This window comes from Oncorhynchus gorbuscha, unplaced genomic scaffold (assembly GCF_021184085.1).
Source record: "Oncorhynchus gorbuscha isolate QuinsamMale2020 ecotype Even-year unplaced genomic scaffold, OgorEven_v1.0 Un_scaffold_82:::fragment_2:::debris, whole genome shotgun sequence".
In the NCBI taxonomy this organism is placed as follows: domain Eukaryota; kingdom Metazoa; phylum Chordata; class Actinopteri; order Salmoniformes; family Salmonidae; genus Oncorhynchus; species Oncorhynchus gorbuscha.
This window is the reverse complement of record NW_025745604.1, coordinates 125,939-141,879: the sequence shown is the minus strand read 5'-3', so window position 1 is coordinate 141,879 and position 15,941 is coordinate 125,939. Positions and strand designations below refer to the sequence as shown.

At 44.0% G+C, this 15,941-nt stretch overlaps 2 protein-coding genes across 2 annotated transcripts in view; one reads left to right on the top strand and one right to left on the bottom strand.

Moving 5' to 3' along the window:
• Positions 1–15,941, bottom strand: part of cmss1 (cms1 ribosomal small subunit homolog) — a 60,637-nt gene that overhangs the window by 17,900 nt on the left and 26,796 nt on the right. The window lies entirely within an intron of this gene.
• Positions 1–15,941, top strand: part of LOC124019363 (filamin A-interacting protein 1-like) — a 40,840-nt gene that overhangs the window by 3,434 nt on the left and 21,465 nt on the right. Inside the window, exons 2-4 of the mRNA XM_046334680.1 lie at positions 10,599–10,784; positions 11,446–11,622; positions 11,828–12,006. Of these exons, the coding sequence (XP_046190636.1) occupies positions 10,626–10,784; positions 11,446–11,622; positions 11,828–12,006 (515 nt within the window). The 5' untranslated portion in view covers positions 10,599–10,625. The remainder of the gene's footprint in view (positions 1–10,598; positions 10,785–11,445; positions 11,623–11,827; positions 12,007–15,941) is intronic.

The window sequence follows — 15,941 nt, the reverse complement described above, 5'->3', positions numbered from 1 at the left end:
AGTGAGTGCATCCATTTTCTTACTTTTTTCATCCTGGTATCCAGTGGGAGCCCTGGCGTTGCAAGAGCCATGCAGCCACACGGGACCATATTAATTCCCTCATTTCCTAACCCCCCGATCCTCTCTGGTCAGACCAGATGGTTATAAGCTGTTCTGGTCACAGATAAGGCTAACAGGTAAATGAGTTCACAGGAGGGAGAGACAGGGATCAATGGAGATGCCTGGTTTAAATGGGAATCAATCATGTTAATTGGTTTTTGAGATGATCAATAGATTGAGGCAGAAATCAGCTGAAACCAGACAGGCACCATGTTGTTCACTGGGCACTGTTTGTAAAGTCATGGTCAAATCACGGGCTGGTTTTGAGTACTGTATAAAAACCAGGTGGGCTCTTGAAAATACACACACCAAAAAAACATGCACACACACCAAAAAAAACATGCACACACACCAAAAAAACATGCACACACACCAAAAAAACATGCACACACACCAAAAAAAACATGCACACACACCAAAAAAACATGCACACACACCAAAAAAAACATGCACACACACCAAAAAAAACATGCACACACACCAAAAAAAACATGCACACACCAAAAAAAACATGCACACACCAAAAAAAACATGCACACACACCAAAAAAAACATGCACACACACCAAAAAAAACATGCACACACAGCGTGATTATCCCTGCGGGGCAGATGGTGATTAAGAGCTTTACTCAGGGCACTTAGGCCTAACAGGGCTAACTATTAGTCTGATTAAAGATACCACTCAGGCCTGCAGGATATCAACCGCTGTGTGCTTGTGCGTGTGCAATTTCAACACGATTAATCTCACTTGAGATGGTATATGCTTAACTTTAACATCCATTAGTAGTGGACGAGGTGAGTAACCTCCTAATACAATATAAATCACCCTAAGCACCTGCAAAAGAGGTGTATAAAGCCTAACTCATCAACACAATTCCTTTTAAAGCATCTTTCAGTCTTCCACTCTCCTGGCTAGACTACAAGTACACAGCAGCCAGGTAAACTGGGTTTGTTTCCTAATGCTACAGGACCACTGAGCACTATGATATACCAGGCCCATTTCTCATCATGTTCACTTTGACCTTTCAGGTCAGCAAAATCACGTTTCCATGTTTCAGAAATTCTAGATTACTTTTTAAAATCCATTTGAAGTGGTTAAAAATCTATACGTCATCCCAGGTCAAGTAGAAATGCAGTCCAGAGAATATATTGATGACGTTGAGGCCTGTTCTTTCTTCCTCCTTTAGACACTATTGAACATCCGTTATTGTTAAATCAATAGTGAATTTAGTGCCCTACAGGCAATGTAAACAACCCTTTTAAGTGTCAGTGAGAGATGTCCGAGATTGAGGAAACTGGTTTGGAGAGATTCTCTGCTCATAAGGTCAAGAGACATTTTCCTCCCCATTTGAAAAAAAAGAGACTATTTTTATGTAGTTTAAGGGTATAAATCTAAATGTTAAATGGAATGTTAGGAAGTGACAAGTTTAGGAAAGGGGATACGCACAGGTTGTAGACTGTGACATGGATCAACCACTAGCCTACAGTCTATTTAGTACAATGGATGATAAGAGTGCCCTCATCACGAGTGTCATCCCAGCAGAACAGGCCAAATGCTGCCCCCTATTGGATTGACCAACACATTAGCTCTCACATGAGACAGATGGTAATGAACTGGAGCAAGCCTTTTAATTCAGGCAAGTGTCAAAACATCCCAATGATTTAAAATGAATAAGAAATATACACGGGGTACCAGTACTGCATATCGACTGATGGTACTTAGTGTATATAGTTATTGTTACTCAGAGGCTGCTGCCTACATACAGGCTTGAAATCACTTGCCACTTTAATAAATGGATCACTAGTCACTTTAATAATGACACTTGAATAATGTTTACATATCTTGCATTACTCATCTCATATGTATTTACTGTATTTTATACCATCTATTGCATCTTGCCTATGCTGCTCTGTTATTGCTCATCCATATATTTATATGTATATATTCTTATTCCATTCCTTTACTTAGATTTGTGTGTATTAGGTAGTTGTGAAATTGTTAGATTACTTGTTAGATGTTACTGCATTGTCGGAACTAGAAGCACAAGCATTTTGCTACACTCGCATTAACATCTGCTAACCAAATGTGATTTGATTTATTCCTAACGTTATTATTTTTCTATCGTTTCTCATTTTTGTCTCTCTGCATTGTTGGGAAGGGCCCGTCAGTCAGCATTTTACTGTCCGTCTACTACACCTGTTGGTTACAAATCATTTGACAAACATTTGATTTGATTTACTTATATTTTCTTAGTAAGACAGTAAGGCAGTTATACAATACATACTTAAGTGTGTGTGTGTAGCGTCATTTGGTTCTCTTGCCCCCTCTCGTGATGTAACATCCAGGATAGTTAGCCTTGGGGTTATTCACAACACAGGGGTACAGAATCATGTAATCATTGACCTGTGATGTCAGAGCGGATGCATGCGATATCCATGTGTCTATGAGGGCCAAAGCACATCTCTGAGCGCTCTCTTTCCCCCTGACAGATAGTGTGTGATGTTTAATATCACTCCAGCCTGTCTCTATCAATCATCTCTGTAGCACTCTGATGCAATGCCAGAAGAATCTACAATCTGATGGCTATGGGTGGACGGCAAGTGTGTGTGAATGTGCAAACCTGACTACCTTGCAAGCACACACACACACACACACACACACACACACACACACACACACACACACACACACACACACACACACACACACACACACACACACACACACACACACACACACACACACACACACACACACACACACACACACACACACACAGCTCCCCTATCCAGAGATTGTACTAAGCTCTCTTGACAGAAAGTCAGTCTTTATTTTGCAGTAGAGGACACACCCCATTTTATATCCTCAGTCCAGAATGTAAACGACATGTCATTACATCACTATGACCTTCAAATGGACTCTGCTTTTCCATGTTACAGTGTTGTGGTTGACAGGCCTATATCCTGTATTTCTACAGTCTGAATGAGTGGTTTTAGGTCTGTTAAAAGCCAAGAGACTACACCCAGCCAAGAAAATAACCACTCAAATTGTACAAATATATTACCCACAGTTCTGCCAAAATAAGAACAATAAATAACGCACATTAAGATGATGGGAAGTTTGGTATGCATCAGTCATGAGAGTATGTGAGTGTAGCACTAGCCATGCATGTGTGAAACAGAGGCCAGTAGTTAGAATGCTCCAAGACAAGAAACAGGGAGACAAACCCCACAAAGAAAGAACTGTTTCATAAACGGTAAAGCCTATAGAATGTCTAACCATTCTAGCAGTATGAGACTAGTAAAACCTACACAGCAAATCTGTTGTGCAAGGCGACTCATCGCAATGGCAGCAATTTAGTTCATTCCCATGAATTGTGATTGTTCTCTCATACTGTTTCTAAAAGGTTCACAACATTCACCATAGACAATTCCTGGACTGTACCCAATAGATCCATTTCCTCCTCACTTTTCCTTCATGCACGCTGATCTGAAAGAATTGGAAAGCTGCGGGGGATATGGTGGAGTTGACCTATCAGTGGCCATGAAGGGAGGGGGACGAGGATGGCCAAGCGAAATATGGAACTTTCTGACAGCAGTTCAAAAACAAACGCCTCAGAAGACGGAGAGGAAGAGGATGTTTAAAAAAGGATTCTCTGGTGGGCGTGTCATTAGATGCAAACAGCTATCACTGGTGCAAACCCACTGTTTAATGTTAAATATTTGGAAAAACTGTATTGCTCATGACTTGTTCCTCTGGTCCAATTCCATGAAGAGGACATTGTAAAACTTCATATCTTTGAAAACTGCCTCACCCCCGAGATTCCATAAAACCTTACTTCTCTGGGGGCCGCTGAATACGAACTTGTCAGCTAACATGAGTGAACATAGCTTCAGTAAGTCATGCATTGAAGTCCAGGCAAAGACACAATCCGAGAATCCCCTGTATCCTATTGATTAACCACATTAATAGGCATTAACAGCTCTTCAACACATGACTTCATAAAAGGTCAACAGGGTTCAGCTAATTCATGTGCTGTGTTTTTCCATCAGAGCTGAGCTTTACGGCTTTGATCTCAGTGGTAATGGTTGGCTGTCTGAAACGTAACTCGGACTTATGTCACTAATATAAGTGTTTTACGATCAGTAGAAAACCTTAAGATAAGTTGTGATGTAATCTATACTGTGCTAGGTCTATGGCACAGAAACATTGCCTAAATAATTGTTCACCCAACTTATTTGAAGTTGATTCAAACAATGTCATGTAAACAAGTCATGCAGGATGAAAGTTTCCTAATCTGCATGACTGCAGCAAATGTTTACTAAACAAGCAAGAATGATGGAATTGTTGGGAGAGCCATTATTTGCCTTTGTTGTGTTGGTTGTGGGTAAGCGAGCTCCTGGAACAAAGACTGTTGGGTTCTAGAACTCCTGCTCCTGGAACAAAGACTGTTGGGTTCTAGAACTCCTGCAACAAAGACTGTTGGGTTCTAGAAATCCTGCTCCTGGAACCAATAATGTTGTTGGGTTCTAGAACTCCTGCTCCTGGAACAAAGCCTGTTGGGTTCTATAACTCCTGCTCCTGGAACAAAGACTGTTGGGTTCTATAACTCCTGCTCCTGGAACAAAGACTGTTGGGTTCTAGAAATCCTGCTCCTGGAACAAAGACTGTTGGGTTCTAGAAATCCTGCTCCTGGAACCAATAATGTTGTTGGGTTCTAGAACTCCTGCTCCTGGAACAAAGCCTGTTGGGTTCTAGAAAACCTGCTCCTGGAACCAATAATGTTGTTGGGTTCTACAACTGCTGCTGGAACCAAGACTGTTGGGTTTTAGAACTCCTGCTCCTGGAACCAAAGGAGTTGTTGGCTTCCAGAAATCAAATGTGTTGTTGGGTTCTAGAACTTCTGCTCCAAACAGGTGATCTACTGCACACTGTTCCAATATGTCTGACACGTTTACTAGCTCTCTATAAAAGCAGATAACTGAGACACCAAGAGAGAAATAAAAAGAGAGAAGTGAAGGACTCTCCTGCTGAGAAATAGGTAACTGAGACATTTTCTAACAGATGAGAGGTTAGGGGAAGGTGATGACAGCAGTGTTCCATTTTTAGAGGAGCTGAGCAGAAAACTGACAGAGGGAACCAACTCGTCCATCCTCCCTCGACAGTGACCACAGTAGGGCATAATCTTGACCATGACAGCTACAAGTAGCCACCTATACCCCAAAACTCCTATCCCCCAACGTGTACGCCAGGGCATAATCCTGACCATCTACCAGTATCTACTCGAGGATCGATAACACTCTTCCATCTAACTCTAAGGTTGTCTGAATGTTTGCACATTCAGTTTGTTTTTTAACTCATGCACCAGCTTGGTAGGACTGAGGAAGCAGAGGTATAACTTATTGTGATAAGTCTTACAACCGGGCACGCCGTCACCTACACATCAGCTTTTATAAAACACTGATTTAAGGAAAGTTGATCTGTGCCATCTTAACACTGGCACGAGAGGAGCGGGACAGAACCTAAACCTGAACCCAAGCCTCCCATAACAGGTGGGTATTAAATCGGGGTATTGGGAGAGAATTGGTAGCGACAGGCTGGACAAGCCAGACCTTCTCTCAGCCTTTTATTAATGGTTTATTAAACATGTACTAGACCTTTCCTTGGTTAATTAGTTTAAATGGTTACATAACAGGGTTCAGAACGTCAGTGAATAAATGTGCATTCAGACTGAAGTCATGTTTATATTAATCAAGCTTTAAGATGGTATTTAAGATGGCAGGCGAGTGGTGAAAGTGTGTGTGTTATTTAAGGGTTGGGTGCTGAAAGGGTGTGTACACGTGACCATGTTTTAATGATTTTGGATCCCGGGGCAGCCTGTAGAAGGGGAAGACCGGGTTGACGCGGGCAGCTCTCCGTGGTTAAGAAAATAAACCAAGGAGCCAATGGGCATGTGGCGTTGCCGTTCTGTCTGCCAGGGGAAAGCCCTCAACTAGGTCCGTGACGAACACAGACACTGGACATGTATTGGGCTGAACTTATACTTAGGCGTTTGTTGTGTATGAGCAAATGAGTCTGCATTTGTCTAGAGATTAAGCGTATAGGCTAGGCTATAAGCCGGAGTGCATATCTGTGAGTGTGTGTCCTGTGTGTGTGTGTGCGTGCGTGCAGAACTCAGCTGTGTCTCTCATCATTGGGCACAGGTAACACAGAAGTGCGCGTGTAATGGAAAGCAGGATGGACAAGAGAACATGAACTAGTCCACGTGAAACACAGACCAGGCCAGCAGATAGAACATCATTTCTATTAACATACCCTGTTAAAATATTCAGCTCAAAAACCCCCACACACAACTACTGACAATGTAGGCCTGTGTATGTGATGGTTGCTTGTGCAGGCCTCCGCCTGGTTTGTGTATCCTCCTAGATGGTACCTGTTCACACAGTCCATTCCCTTGGTAACAGAGATGAGTGTGTGTGTAGAGCTGACACTGTCATGGAATTTCAGGTGTCGGTGTTTGGCGTATCTCGTACAACGCTGTGTACTACTCCCTTCACAGAACAGCGCAAACTGGCCCTAACCAGATGATGTCCTTCCATACAGGCTTGACATGCTGGAGTGACGCTTCTATTCAAATGTTGTTTATCGGTAGGCTAATGCCCCAAATGGAAAGCAAACAGACTGTCATCTGTAGCACCATAGTCTCCACTGATCAGCTAAAACAAGCTTAACCTCTTGCTCCTACCTGACACGCAGGCGTCCCATCTAGACATCTGGAAATGCAAATGCTCTACGCTAAATGCTAATAGTACTAGTTAAAACTCAAACGTTCATTAAAATACACATGCAGGGTATTGAATTAAAGCTACACTCGTTGTGAATCCAGGCAACAAGTCAGATTTTTAAATGCTTTTCGGCGAAAGCATGAGAAGCTATTATCTGATAGCATGTAACACCCCAAAAGACCCGCAGGGGACGTAAACAAAACAATTAGCATAGTCGTCGCTACACAAACCGCACAAATAAAATATAAAACATTCATTACCTTTGACCATCTTCTTTGTTGGCACTCCTAGATGTCCCATAATCTCTATTGGGTCATTTTTTTCGATTACAATCGGTCCATATATAGCCTAGATATCGATCTATGAAGATTGTGTGATAAACGAAAAAAAATAGCGTCTTATAACGTAACGTCATTTTTTAAATTAAAAAAGTCGACGATAAACTTTCACAAAACACTTCGAAATACTTTTGTAATGCAACTTTAGGTATTAGTAAACGTTAATAAGCGATCAAATTGATCACGAGGCGAAGTATATTCTTTAGCTGTCCGTCTGGAAATAATGTCCGGGTAAATCTCAACCAAAATATCCGGTCGGAGACCGGAAGAACTGCGCTGCCTTGCGTCTGTTTGACCAAGAAACAAATAGTAGGCAAATGACAAGACTCTAGAAAACGTGTGGAAGCTGTAGGTCTTGCAACCTCAGCCCCATTAAATGTGGTTCACCTTTATCAATGGTTCAAGTCGTGCATGGATATATTTTTCAATTTTCAGTGATCAGATTTTTCTGCACTTTTCGACGAAACGCACGTTCTGTTATAGGCACAGCCGTGATTTAACCAGTTTTATAAACGTCTGAGTGTTTTCTATCCACACATACTATATTCCTGGCATGAGCAGCAGGGTGCTGAAATGTTGCGCAATTTTTAACAGAATGTTCGAAAAAGTAGGGGGAAGGAGTAACAGGTTAATAAAGTCATGCATGCACACAGTTCTATTGAATATGCATTCACCTGTATTGTGAGTATGCCTATGCCATCTTGATTGACCCAGTTTATCAAGAGATTTCCCATTTAAATAAAACGATTACCATTGGTAAAATCAAAGTAAAATGTATTGTTTGATTTGAAATTTGATGCATTAATACATATATGGCTGTCTCCGGGAAATGTCATCAACATTGGCCATTGGCATCCTTGACCAAAATCCCTATGGGTAGTTCTCTAATAGGTGCTATAGTTACCCCCAGGGCCCCATGTTTCACCCCCCCCCCCCAATGGACTGAATTGACCTTCACATTTTTTTTTCAGCGGATTTGCTGATCAAAAGATGTATACAGTTTAATAGGCAGACTAAGTTAGAAAAACAATACCATATAATCAATAGTTTACCCATAGCGGGAGGGTTAAGTATACCCACAAAAAAATAACATTGATAAAACGTTGTATTACATGTATTTTTTTAATTCTCATGCTGGGGTCTCAATCCAAAACCGACAACGCTGTGTGTGTGTGCGCTGTGTGTGTGTGCGCTGTGTGTGTGCGCTGTGTGTGTGCGCGCTGTGTGTGTGCGTGTGTGTGCGCTGTGTGTGTGCGCTGTGCGCTGTGTGCGCTGTGTGTGTGCGCTGTGTGTGTGCGCTGTGTGTGCGCTGTGTGTGTGCGCTGTGTGCGCTGTGTGTGTGCGCTGTGTGTGTGCGTGTGCGCGCTGTGTGTGTGCGCTGTGTGTGTGTGTGTGTGTGTGTGTGTGTGTGTGTGTGTGTGTGTGTGTGTGTGTGTGTGTGTGTGTGTGTGTGTGTGTGTGTGTGTGTGTGTGTGTGTGTGTGTGTGTGTGTGCGTGTGTGTGCGCTGTGTGTGTGTGTGCGGCGTGTGCGCGCTGTGTGTGCGCGCTGTGTGTGTGTGCGCGCTGTGTGTGTGTGCGCGCTGTGTGTGTGTGTGTGTGTGTGTGTGTGTGTGTGTGTGTGTGTGTGTGTGTGTGTGTGTGCGCGTGTGTGTGCTGTGCGTGTGTGTGTGTGCGCGCTGTGTGCGTGTGCGCGCTGTGTGCGCTGTGTGTGCGCGCTGTGTGTGTGTGTGCGCTGTGTGCGTGTGCGCGCTGTGTGCGTGTGCGCGCGTGTGCGTGCGCGCGTGCGTGCGCGCGTGTGTGCGCGTGTGTGCGCGCGTGTGTGCGTGTGCGCGCGCTGTGTGTGTGTGCGCGCTGTGTGTGTGTGCGCGCTGTGTGTGTGCGCGCGTGTGCGCGCTGTGTGCGTGTGCGCGCGTGTGCGCGCGTGTGCGCGCGTGTGCGCGCTGTGTGTGTGTGTGTGTGTGTGTGTGTGTGTGTGTGTGTGTGTGTGTGTGTGTGTGTGTGTGTGTGCGTGTGCGCGTGTGTGTGCGTGTGCGTGTGCGTGTGCGTGTGCGTGTGCGTGTGTGTGTGTGTGTGTGTGTGTGTGTGTGCGCTGTGTGTGCTGTGTACTGGCATTTGCGGCTGTGAGTCCTAGGTTGGAAGTACTTGCTGTTAGAATGGGACCTCATTAAAGGATTACTTTATCATTCCTTCCATCCCAGTAAACGAGTGGAGCGAGGGAGGCCAGAGGAAATGAAGGCCAGATATCTCCATCTGTCTTAGTAGTCGATAAGGAGAGGATAACAACTTAGACAGACAGCTCTGACACACACACAAAATTGGATTTGTCACGACTCGTTTTTGTTATACCTTTTTACATTGTAATTATTTGTGTACTTGTTTGACATTTTACTACATTGTTATGAGCTAGTAACATTGGCATTATGCTGCACCTGCTAGAACATCTGCTAAACTGTGTATGCACCAATAAACTTTGATTTGACAAATCACACACAGACGCGCGCACACAGTCACACACACACACACACAGAAAACCCCCTTTAATAATCTGTCTACTTTGGCTTCCTCTTTCAAACGACCTTATTGGACTGTTTTGATGACAGCAGCCGTAGCCTACATTCCTACTCCCCCATTCTTGTGTTGTTAGGACATCAGACTAATCTTTCACTGCTGTGTAACTCTGGAAACTCTTGTCCTGTTTATAGTGTATTTGTGTACGTGCGTTAGCGTGTGTTACCAGGCCTAACTGTGTGCATGCGTGTGTGTTCTGTGTATGAGCTCACCTACTGGCTCGTAATGTGCGTGACCCTTAAATTCTAAACATAGAATGCTTTGGCTGGGTATTAGGATGATTCTCTCAGATGCTTTAATGTTACTCCTTCTAAATGAGTATGTACAGACATACTGTTGGGCCTACTTGATTAAAAGGATATTCTGCGGTTGGACCAGCATTGTTTGCCGTTGCTGTAACCTGTTGAGAACACACATCCACACACAGAGAGACAGACCGGCAGTTCATATGGTCTGTAATTAAGCCCTTGGTCAAGCAGACAGCCAGCCCCCCCAGTCAATTATGTGCTAACAGAGAAACTATAGATGGCCTGAGAAACATAAGCAAGCATGCTTGCCTATCTTTTAAGCCCTGGGCGGCTGGTTATGACTACGTACCTCACTGTTTACATCAGCTGTAATAAAAAGTCATTAAAGCTGTAACTGATACACACAGGCACCAGTTCATTCAAACAAGGCCTACTTGAGTGCACAGCTTCAAATGAAACCTCTGTCTCCGTCACTGCAATAACCTCCCTTTACACTCTCTCCCTCTCACACTTCCACTCCATGTCCCTAAATCTCTCACTACCCCTCTCTCCCTCCCAGGTGCGTCTCCATAGCAACAGCTCTAACATGGCTGCCCGGAACGGCTATGGTTCACAGAACTCCGTGGCCCACATAGACCCTCTCAAGGGCACTGTCCTGAGGGACAGCATGGGAGGAGAGAGGGGGAAAGACCTGTCCAGGGATGACCTTGTGTTCCTCCTCGGTATAATGGAGGGAGAGCTGCAGGTGAGGACAGACCAGTCCTAGTGTATCTGGACCTAGGTTTATAGAAGTGGAGTTAACCTATTAGCCTGATCCAGTCATGACCGCTGCGCTCTGTAAGCTCACCAGATCAGGATGGTCGTACGAGGCTATAACTCAGACAAAACCACAATTTGGTCAAATCCGTATAAGTAAAAATGCGAGTCGTACATTGTTTCCACTAGATACAACAGCCGCAAAGTCAAAATTGGCTATGGCGTACAAATTAGCTTTTTGGTCTTAATTTAAGGTTAGGGTTAGGAATAAGGTTAGCAGTGTGGTTAAGGTTAGGTTTCAAATCCCATTTTAATAAGAGAAAATGTAGAAATAGGCAAGGTTTATGATTTTGTGGCTGTGGTAACCGTCATACATCACGCATTGACGTCATCACTGGGACATTTGTTCTAAACTTTGAGCCCAGCTGTATGTGAGCTGTAGAGACAGAATGATTCAGACTAACAGAGGAGCCTATTGTGACTGTCTAAAACCATGGGTAAAACACTCTGAGACATGCCTCACAGAGCATGACAAACAGCCTACACCACAGCTGTATAGGACAGATTTTCTCCTTCTGTTGGGAGTCCAATCTCTTCATCTCTTTCATTCTTCATCCCTCCATTTTTATTATATATATCCATCTCACCAGGCAAGAGATGAGGTGATCACGGTCCTGAAAGCAGAGAAAATGGATCTGGCTCTGCTGGAGGCCCAGTATGGCTTTGTCACCACAGGAGAGGTGCTTCGAGCCCTGCAGAGAGACTCACTCCAGGACCAGGCTTCTGAGGCCCAACAACAGGATGTCTATGAGAAACCCATGGCTGAGGTAACAGGCTATAAACCCTATTTCTATTAAAGCCATCAGTCAAACTTAGGAGTGAGTATGCTTTGAGCCATGGGTTTGCAGTAGAGATAGCGAATGATAAACCAACCAACATATTTAACCCATTGACAGTTTCAAACGACACAATGAGAACCACAGTGTTTTAAGTTTAGCCTAGTCTTCATGTCCGTCTCTCGCTCTGAGTTAGCTGGACCGGTTGGTGGAGACGGGGAACCAGAGCTACAGGCGGATGCTGGAGCAGCTGCTGCAGGTGGAGCGTTCCCATGGTGGCGCCCTCTGCAGGCTGGAGGAGCAGGACCAGCAGCATCACGCCTTCATGCAGCGCAGCGACGACCTCACCTGCCTACTGGAGCAGGACCGTGAGAGGTCAGAGACACTGACCAACCCCTTGCTAACTAGCACATTTTAGTAATATTAAGTCAAAACACCTCAAAAACAAGACATGGTATCAAGAGCAAGTTCAAACAAGCCACTTAGGATTCCCCCACATGGCATCTTGTCATTTGTTGCTAGCTATCTGGCCATCCAGAGTCACTACACACAGAGTCACTACACACAGAGTCACTACACACAGAGTCACTACACACAGAGTCACTACACACAGAGTCACTACACACAGAGTCACTACACACAGAGTCACTACACACAGAGTCACTACACACAGAGTCACTACACACAGCCTTCTGACCCTTTGAAGTGCATATATAAATGCCATTTAGCAGACGCTTTTATCCAAAGCGACTTAGTCATGTGTGCATACATTCTACGTATGGGTGGTCCCGGGAATCGAACCCACTACCCTGGCGTTACAAGCGCCATGCTCTACCAACTGAGCTACAGAAGGACCACCGTTTTCCTGACGTTGTCGTCAGCTAACCAGTCTATCATTTCTCTACTTGATCTCTTCCAAGAGCTCATTCTAGGCATAGGACAGACAAGTGGACAGGAGTTGTGTTAATGCAGAATTATGCCTTTTTCACATAAAAAAATATCTTGCTGCGTTTTGTAAACACAGCTCTAAAATGCTTCTTATTGTAATTTCTGCTCGGCATCTAACTAATTTTGTGCTTGTCGCACTTCTCTGCTCACATAACTTAATGAATGGTTATTCTACCAGCAGACAGCGCTCTGACTGAGCTGTACACTTTTCTCTGCTAAAATGCAAGATTAACTTCAAACTAAACATTAGGAAGAATGTAACCTGCTACATTTCCTATGATAAACACTATAAATATGATGACCATGCATAGTTTTCGGAAAAAATAAGTTGTTTTTTCGTTCAGCTTGTGGCTGCTAGCCAAATAGTGTTGCACTTCTATGATCATCTGATGAAAATTAAGCTTTGTCTTCCTGATGTGTTGCACTAATGTATTTTCTGTGAATGAAAACTAGTTGCCCCTGATCACTCTATTGAATAAAAAAACATTCAATATAAATATAGGTGAAACTGTCTAAATGCAGATTTGCGCTTTGAAAATGCAGATTTCTGAACTATAACTTGACCCCTGAGGTATAAAGGGCTTATCTCGCTCTCCCTCATATGCAGGTGTACTGAGAACATTCTAAAAGTGTGAGATCACACACTCTTCTTTATTTATTTTTACATTTTACCCCCTTTTCTCCCCAATTTCGTGGTACCCAATAGTTTTTAGTAGTATCTTGTCTCATCGCTACAACTCCCGTACGGGCTCGGGAGAGAAAAAGGTCGAAAGCCATGCATCCTCCGATACACAACCCAACCAAGCCGCGCTGCTTCTTAACACAGCGCGCATCCAACCCAGAAGCCAGTTGCACCAATGTGTCGGAGGAAACACCGTGCAACTGGCAACCTGGTTAGCATGCACTGCGCCCGGACCACCACAGGAGAAGCTAGTGCGCGATGAAACAAGGATATCCCTCCCTAACCCGGACGACGCTAGGCCAAATGGACCCCCCCGGTCGCGGCCGGCTGCGACAGAGCCTGGGTTCGAACCCAGAGTCTCTCGTGGAACAGCTAGCACTGCGATGCGGTGCCCTAGACCACTGCGCCACGCGGGAGGCCCCACACAGGCACTTCTAAGCCTCACAATGCTTAAATGCAATCTGTCATGTTTATCTTTGATATTAGACACTCCTTCAATCAGACCATCTTTACTGCATTACTTATCCTCTCGGCTTCTCTCCCTTTCTAAAAATAAACAGGCTACTCCCTGGAGCTTGACAGAGAGAAGGTTGGACATCGGGTCTGTGGCACTCTCAAACATTACAGCAAGAGACAAATGTCTACACCTTGACAAGAGACTACACATGGTTGTTAGTGCTGGAGGTGGAAAAGTAAATACTGGAAGTAGGAGATGACACTGAGCAGGGAACTCATCTCAAATTTAATCTGCCCTTCATCTCTCTTGCTCTCTTTAATCATCACTCAATCCCATCTTCTGCGTAATTAACACACTGATCTTAAGTCTCTCTCCCCCTCATAATATTCAGTGCCTCAGTGAGGAATGTCTCCCACTCATCTCCTCTTAAATCTCTCTTCCTCAGTCTCTCAATTCATCCACTCGGGGGTTCAAAGACATCCACTTAATATCGGTCCCCCCTTCCCTCCCCCTCTTTCCCCATCCTCTGGAAAATGAAAGAGATGAAGGATGATGTAATCTCAGCGTGTTATAGCATGATCTAGTGTTGGGCGGGATCCAGATGTTCATACCGTTTGTACCATACGGGGGCCCCCCCCACCGGTAGTTTCTGTACCATACCGGGGTATCCTGAGGCCCCCCCACCGGTAGTTTCTGTACCATACCGGGGTATCCTGAGGCCCCCCCACCGGTAGTTTCTGTACCATACTGGGGTATCCTGGTAAACGTTGTTTACCATGTTTCAGTCGATATTATGGAGTTAATTTGGAAAAAAAGTTTGGCATTTTGATGACTGAATTTTCAGGTTTTTTTGGTAGCTAAACGTGATGTACAAAACGGAGCGATTTGTCCTAAACAAATAATCTTTTTGGAAAAACTGAACATTTGCTATCTAACTGAGAGTCTCCTCATTGAAAACATCTGAAGTTCTTCGAAAGGTAAATGATTTTATTTGAATGCTTTTCTTGTTTTTGTGAAAATATTGCATGCTGAATGCTATGCTAAATGCTACGCTAGCTATCAATAATCTTACACAAATGCTTGTTTTGCTATGGTTGAAAAGCATATTTTGAAAATCTGAGATGATAGTGTTGTTAACAGAAGGCTAAGCTTGACAGCTAGCATATTTATTTCATTTGCAATTTTCATGAATAGTTAACGTTGCGTTATGGTAATGAGCTTGAGGCTGTATTCACGATTCCGGATGGCTAGAATCAAGAGGTTAAATCCGTGCTGGGTTAGACACCAAACAAAATGTTTTGCTTGCTCGTCCCGAGAGACTGGACACTGTAAACTTGGCAGAGTCGTCATGGAAACAGCCAGCTGTTCTGTCCGTCCAACATTCTTATGCATCCATCAGCCCCGCCCAGTAATGTGTACGGGATGTAATGTGTACGGGATGTGGGGATCTCTCACTGCAAACTCACTCTGTCGGTCTAAACTGCTTGGTTCATTCAGATTACTACTAGTATGGTCTAAGATATTGGTTAATGACTTGATACAGGCAAAAACATGTGCATCCATAGTCTGAACTGCTGGGCTCATTCAGTTGCCTTGCGTAGAGGACTCTGAGGACAGGCTCTGGACTGTACCAAGCTCAAAATACACAGTCCCAAACCACGCAATATTTTAGTCACAAACACAGAGCAGTTCTAAATCACAAGTGAACAACCTGTGGAGAAGTTTGGCATGAAATGACTCGATGGAGAGTTGGATCTAATTAGGAAGAGAGCAGATTAGAGGCATTTAGGACTACAGGGAGCCCTTGACAGGCGCAACACTGATGCAGTAAAAGCCCAGATACACACCCACTGCTGACTAAGGACTACTAACACTGGCAGGGACAAAAGACACGTACATATAGATAATTACAAACAGATACTGCATTGTACAAACATCTATCAGTTTCATTAAAGTCACAAGTGTTGTTTAAAAACCATTCTGTCCAATCGCCTGAGTTCTAGTATTATGTTAAGTAGAGTGGAAAACACGCAGCTACGGCAGTGTATGATAACTAGTGAACAGCAGTTCACTGTGCATATCTGTTCAGCCTTTAAATGACCCTGGAAAGGGATCAAGTGCTGGCCAACTGGTGAACTCATCAACCGTGGTTCAAAACAATTCTCTAAATGTCTAGAAATTCTACCTCTCAAACAGTGGAAAGAAGGGGAGAGATCTACAAAG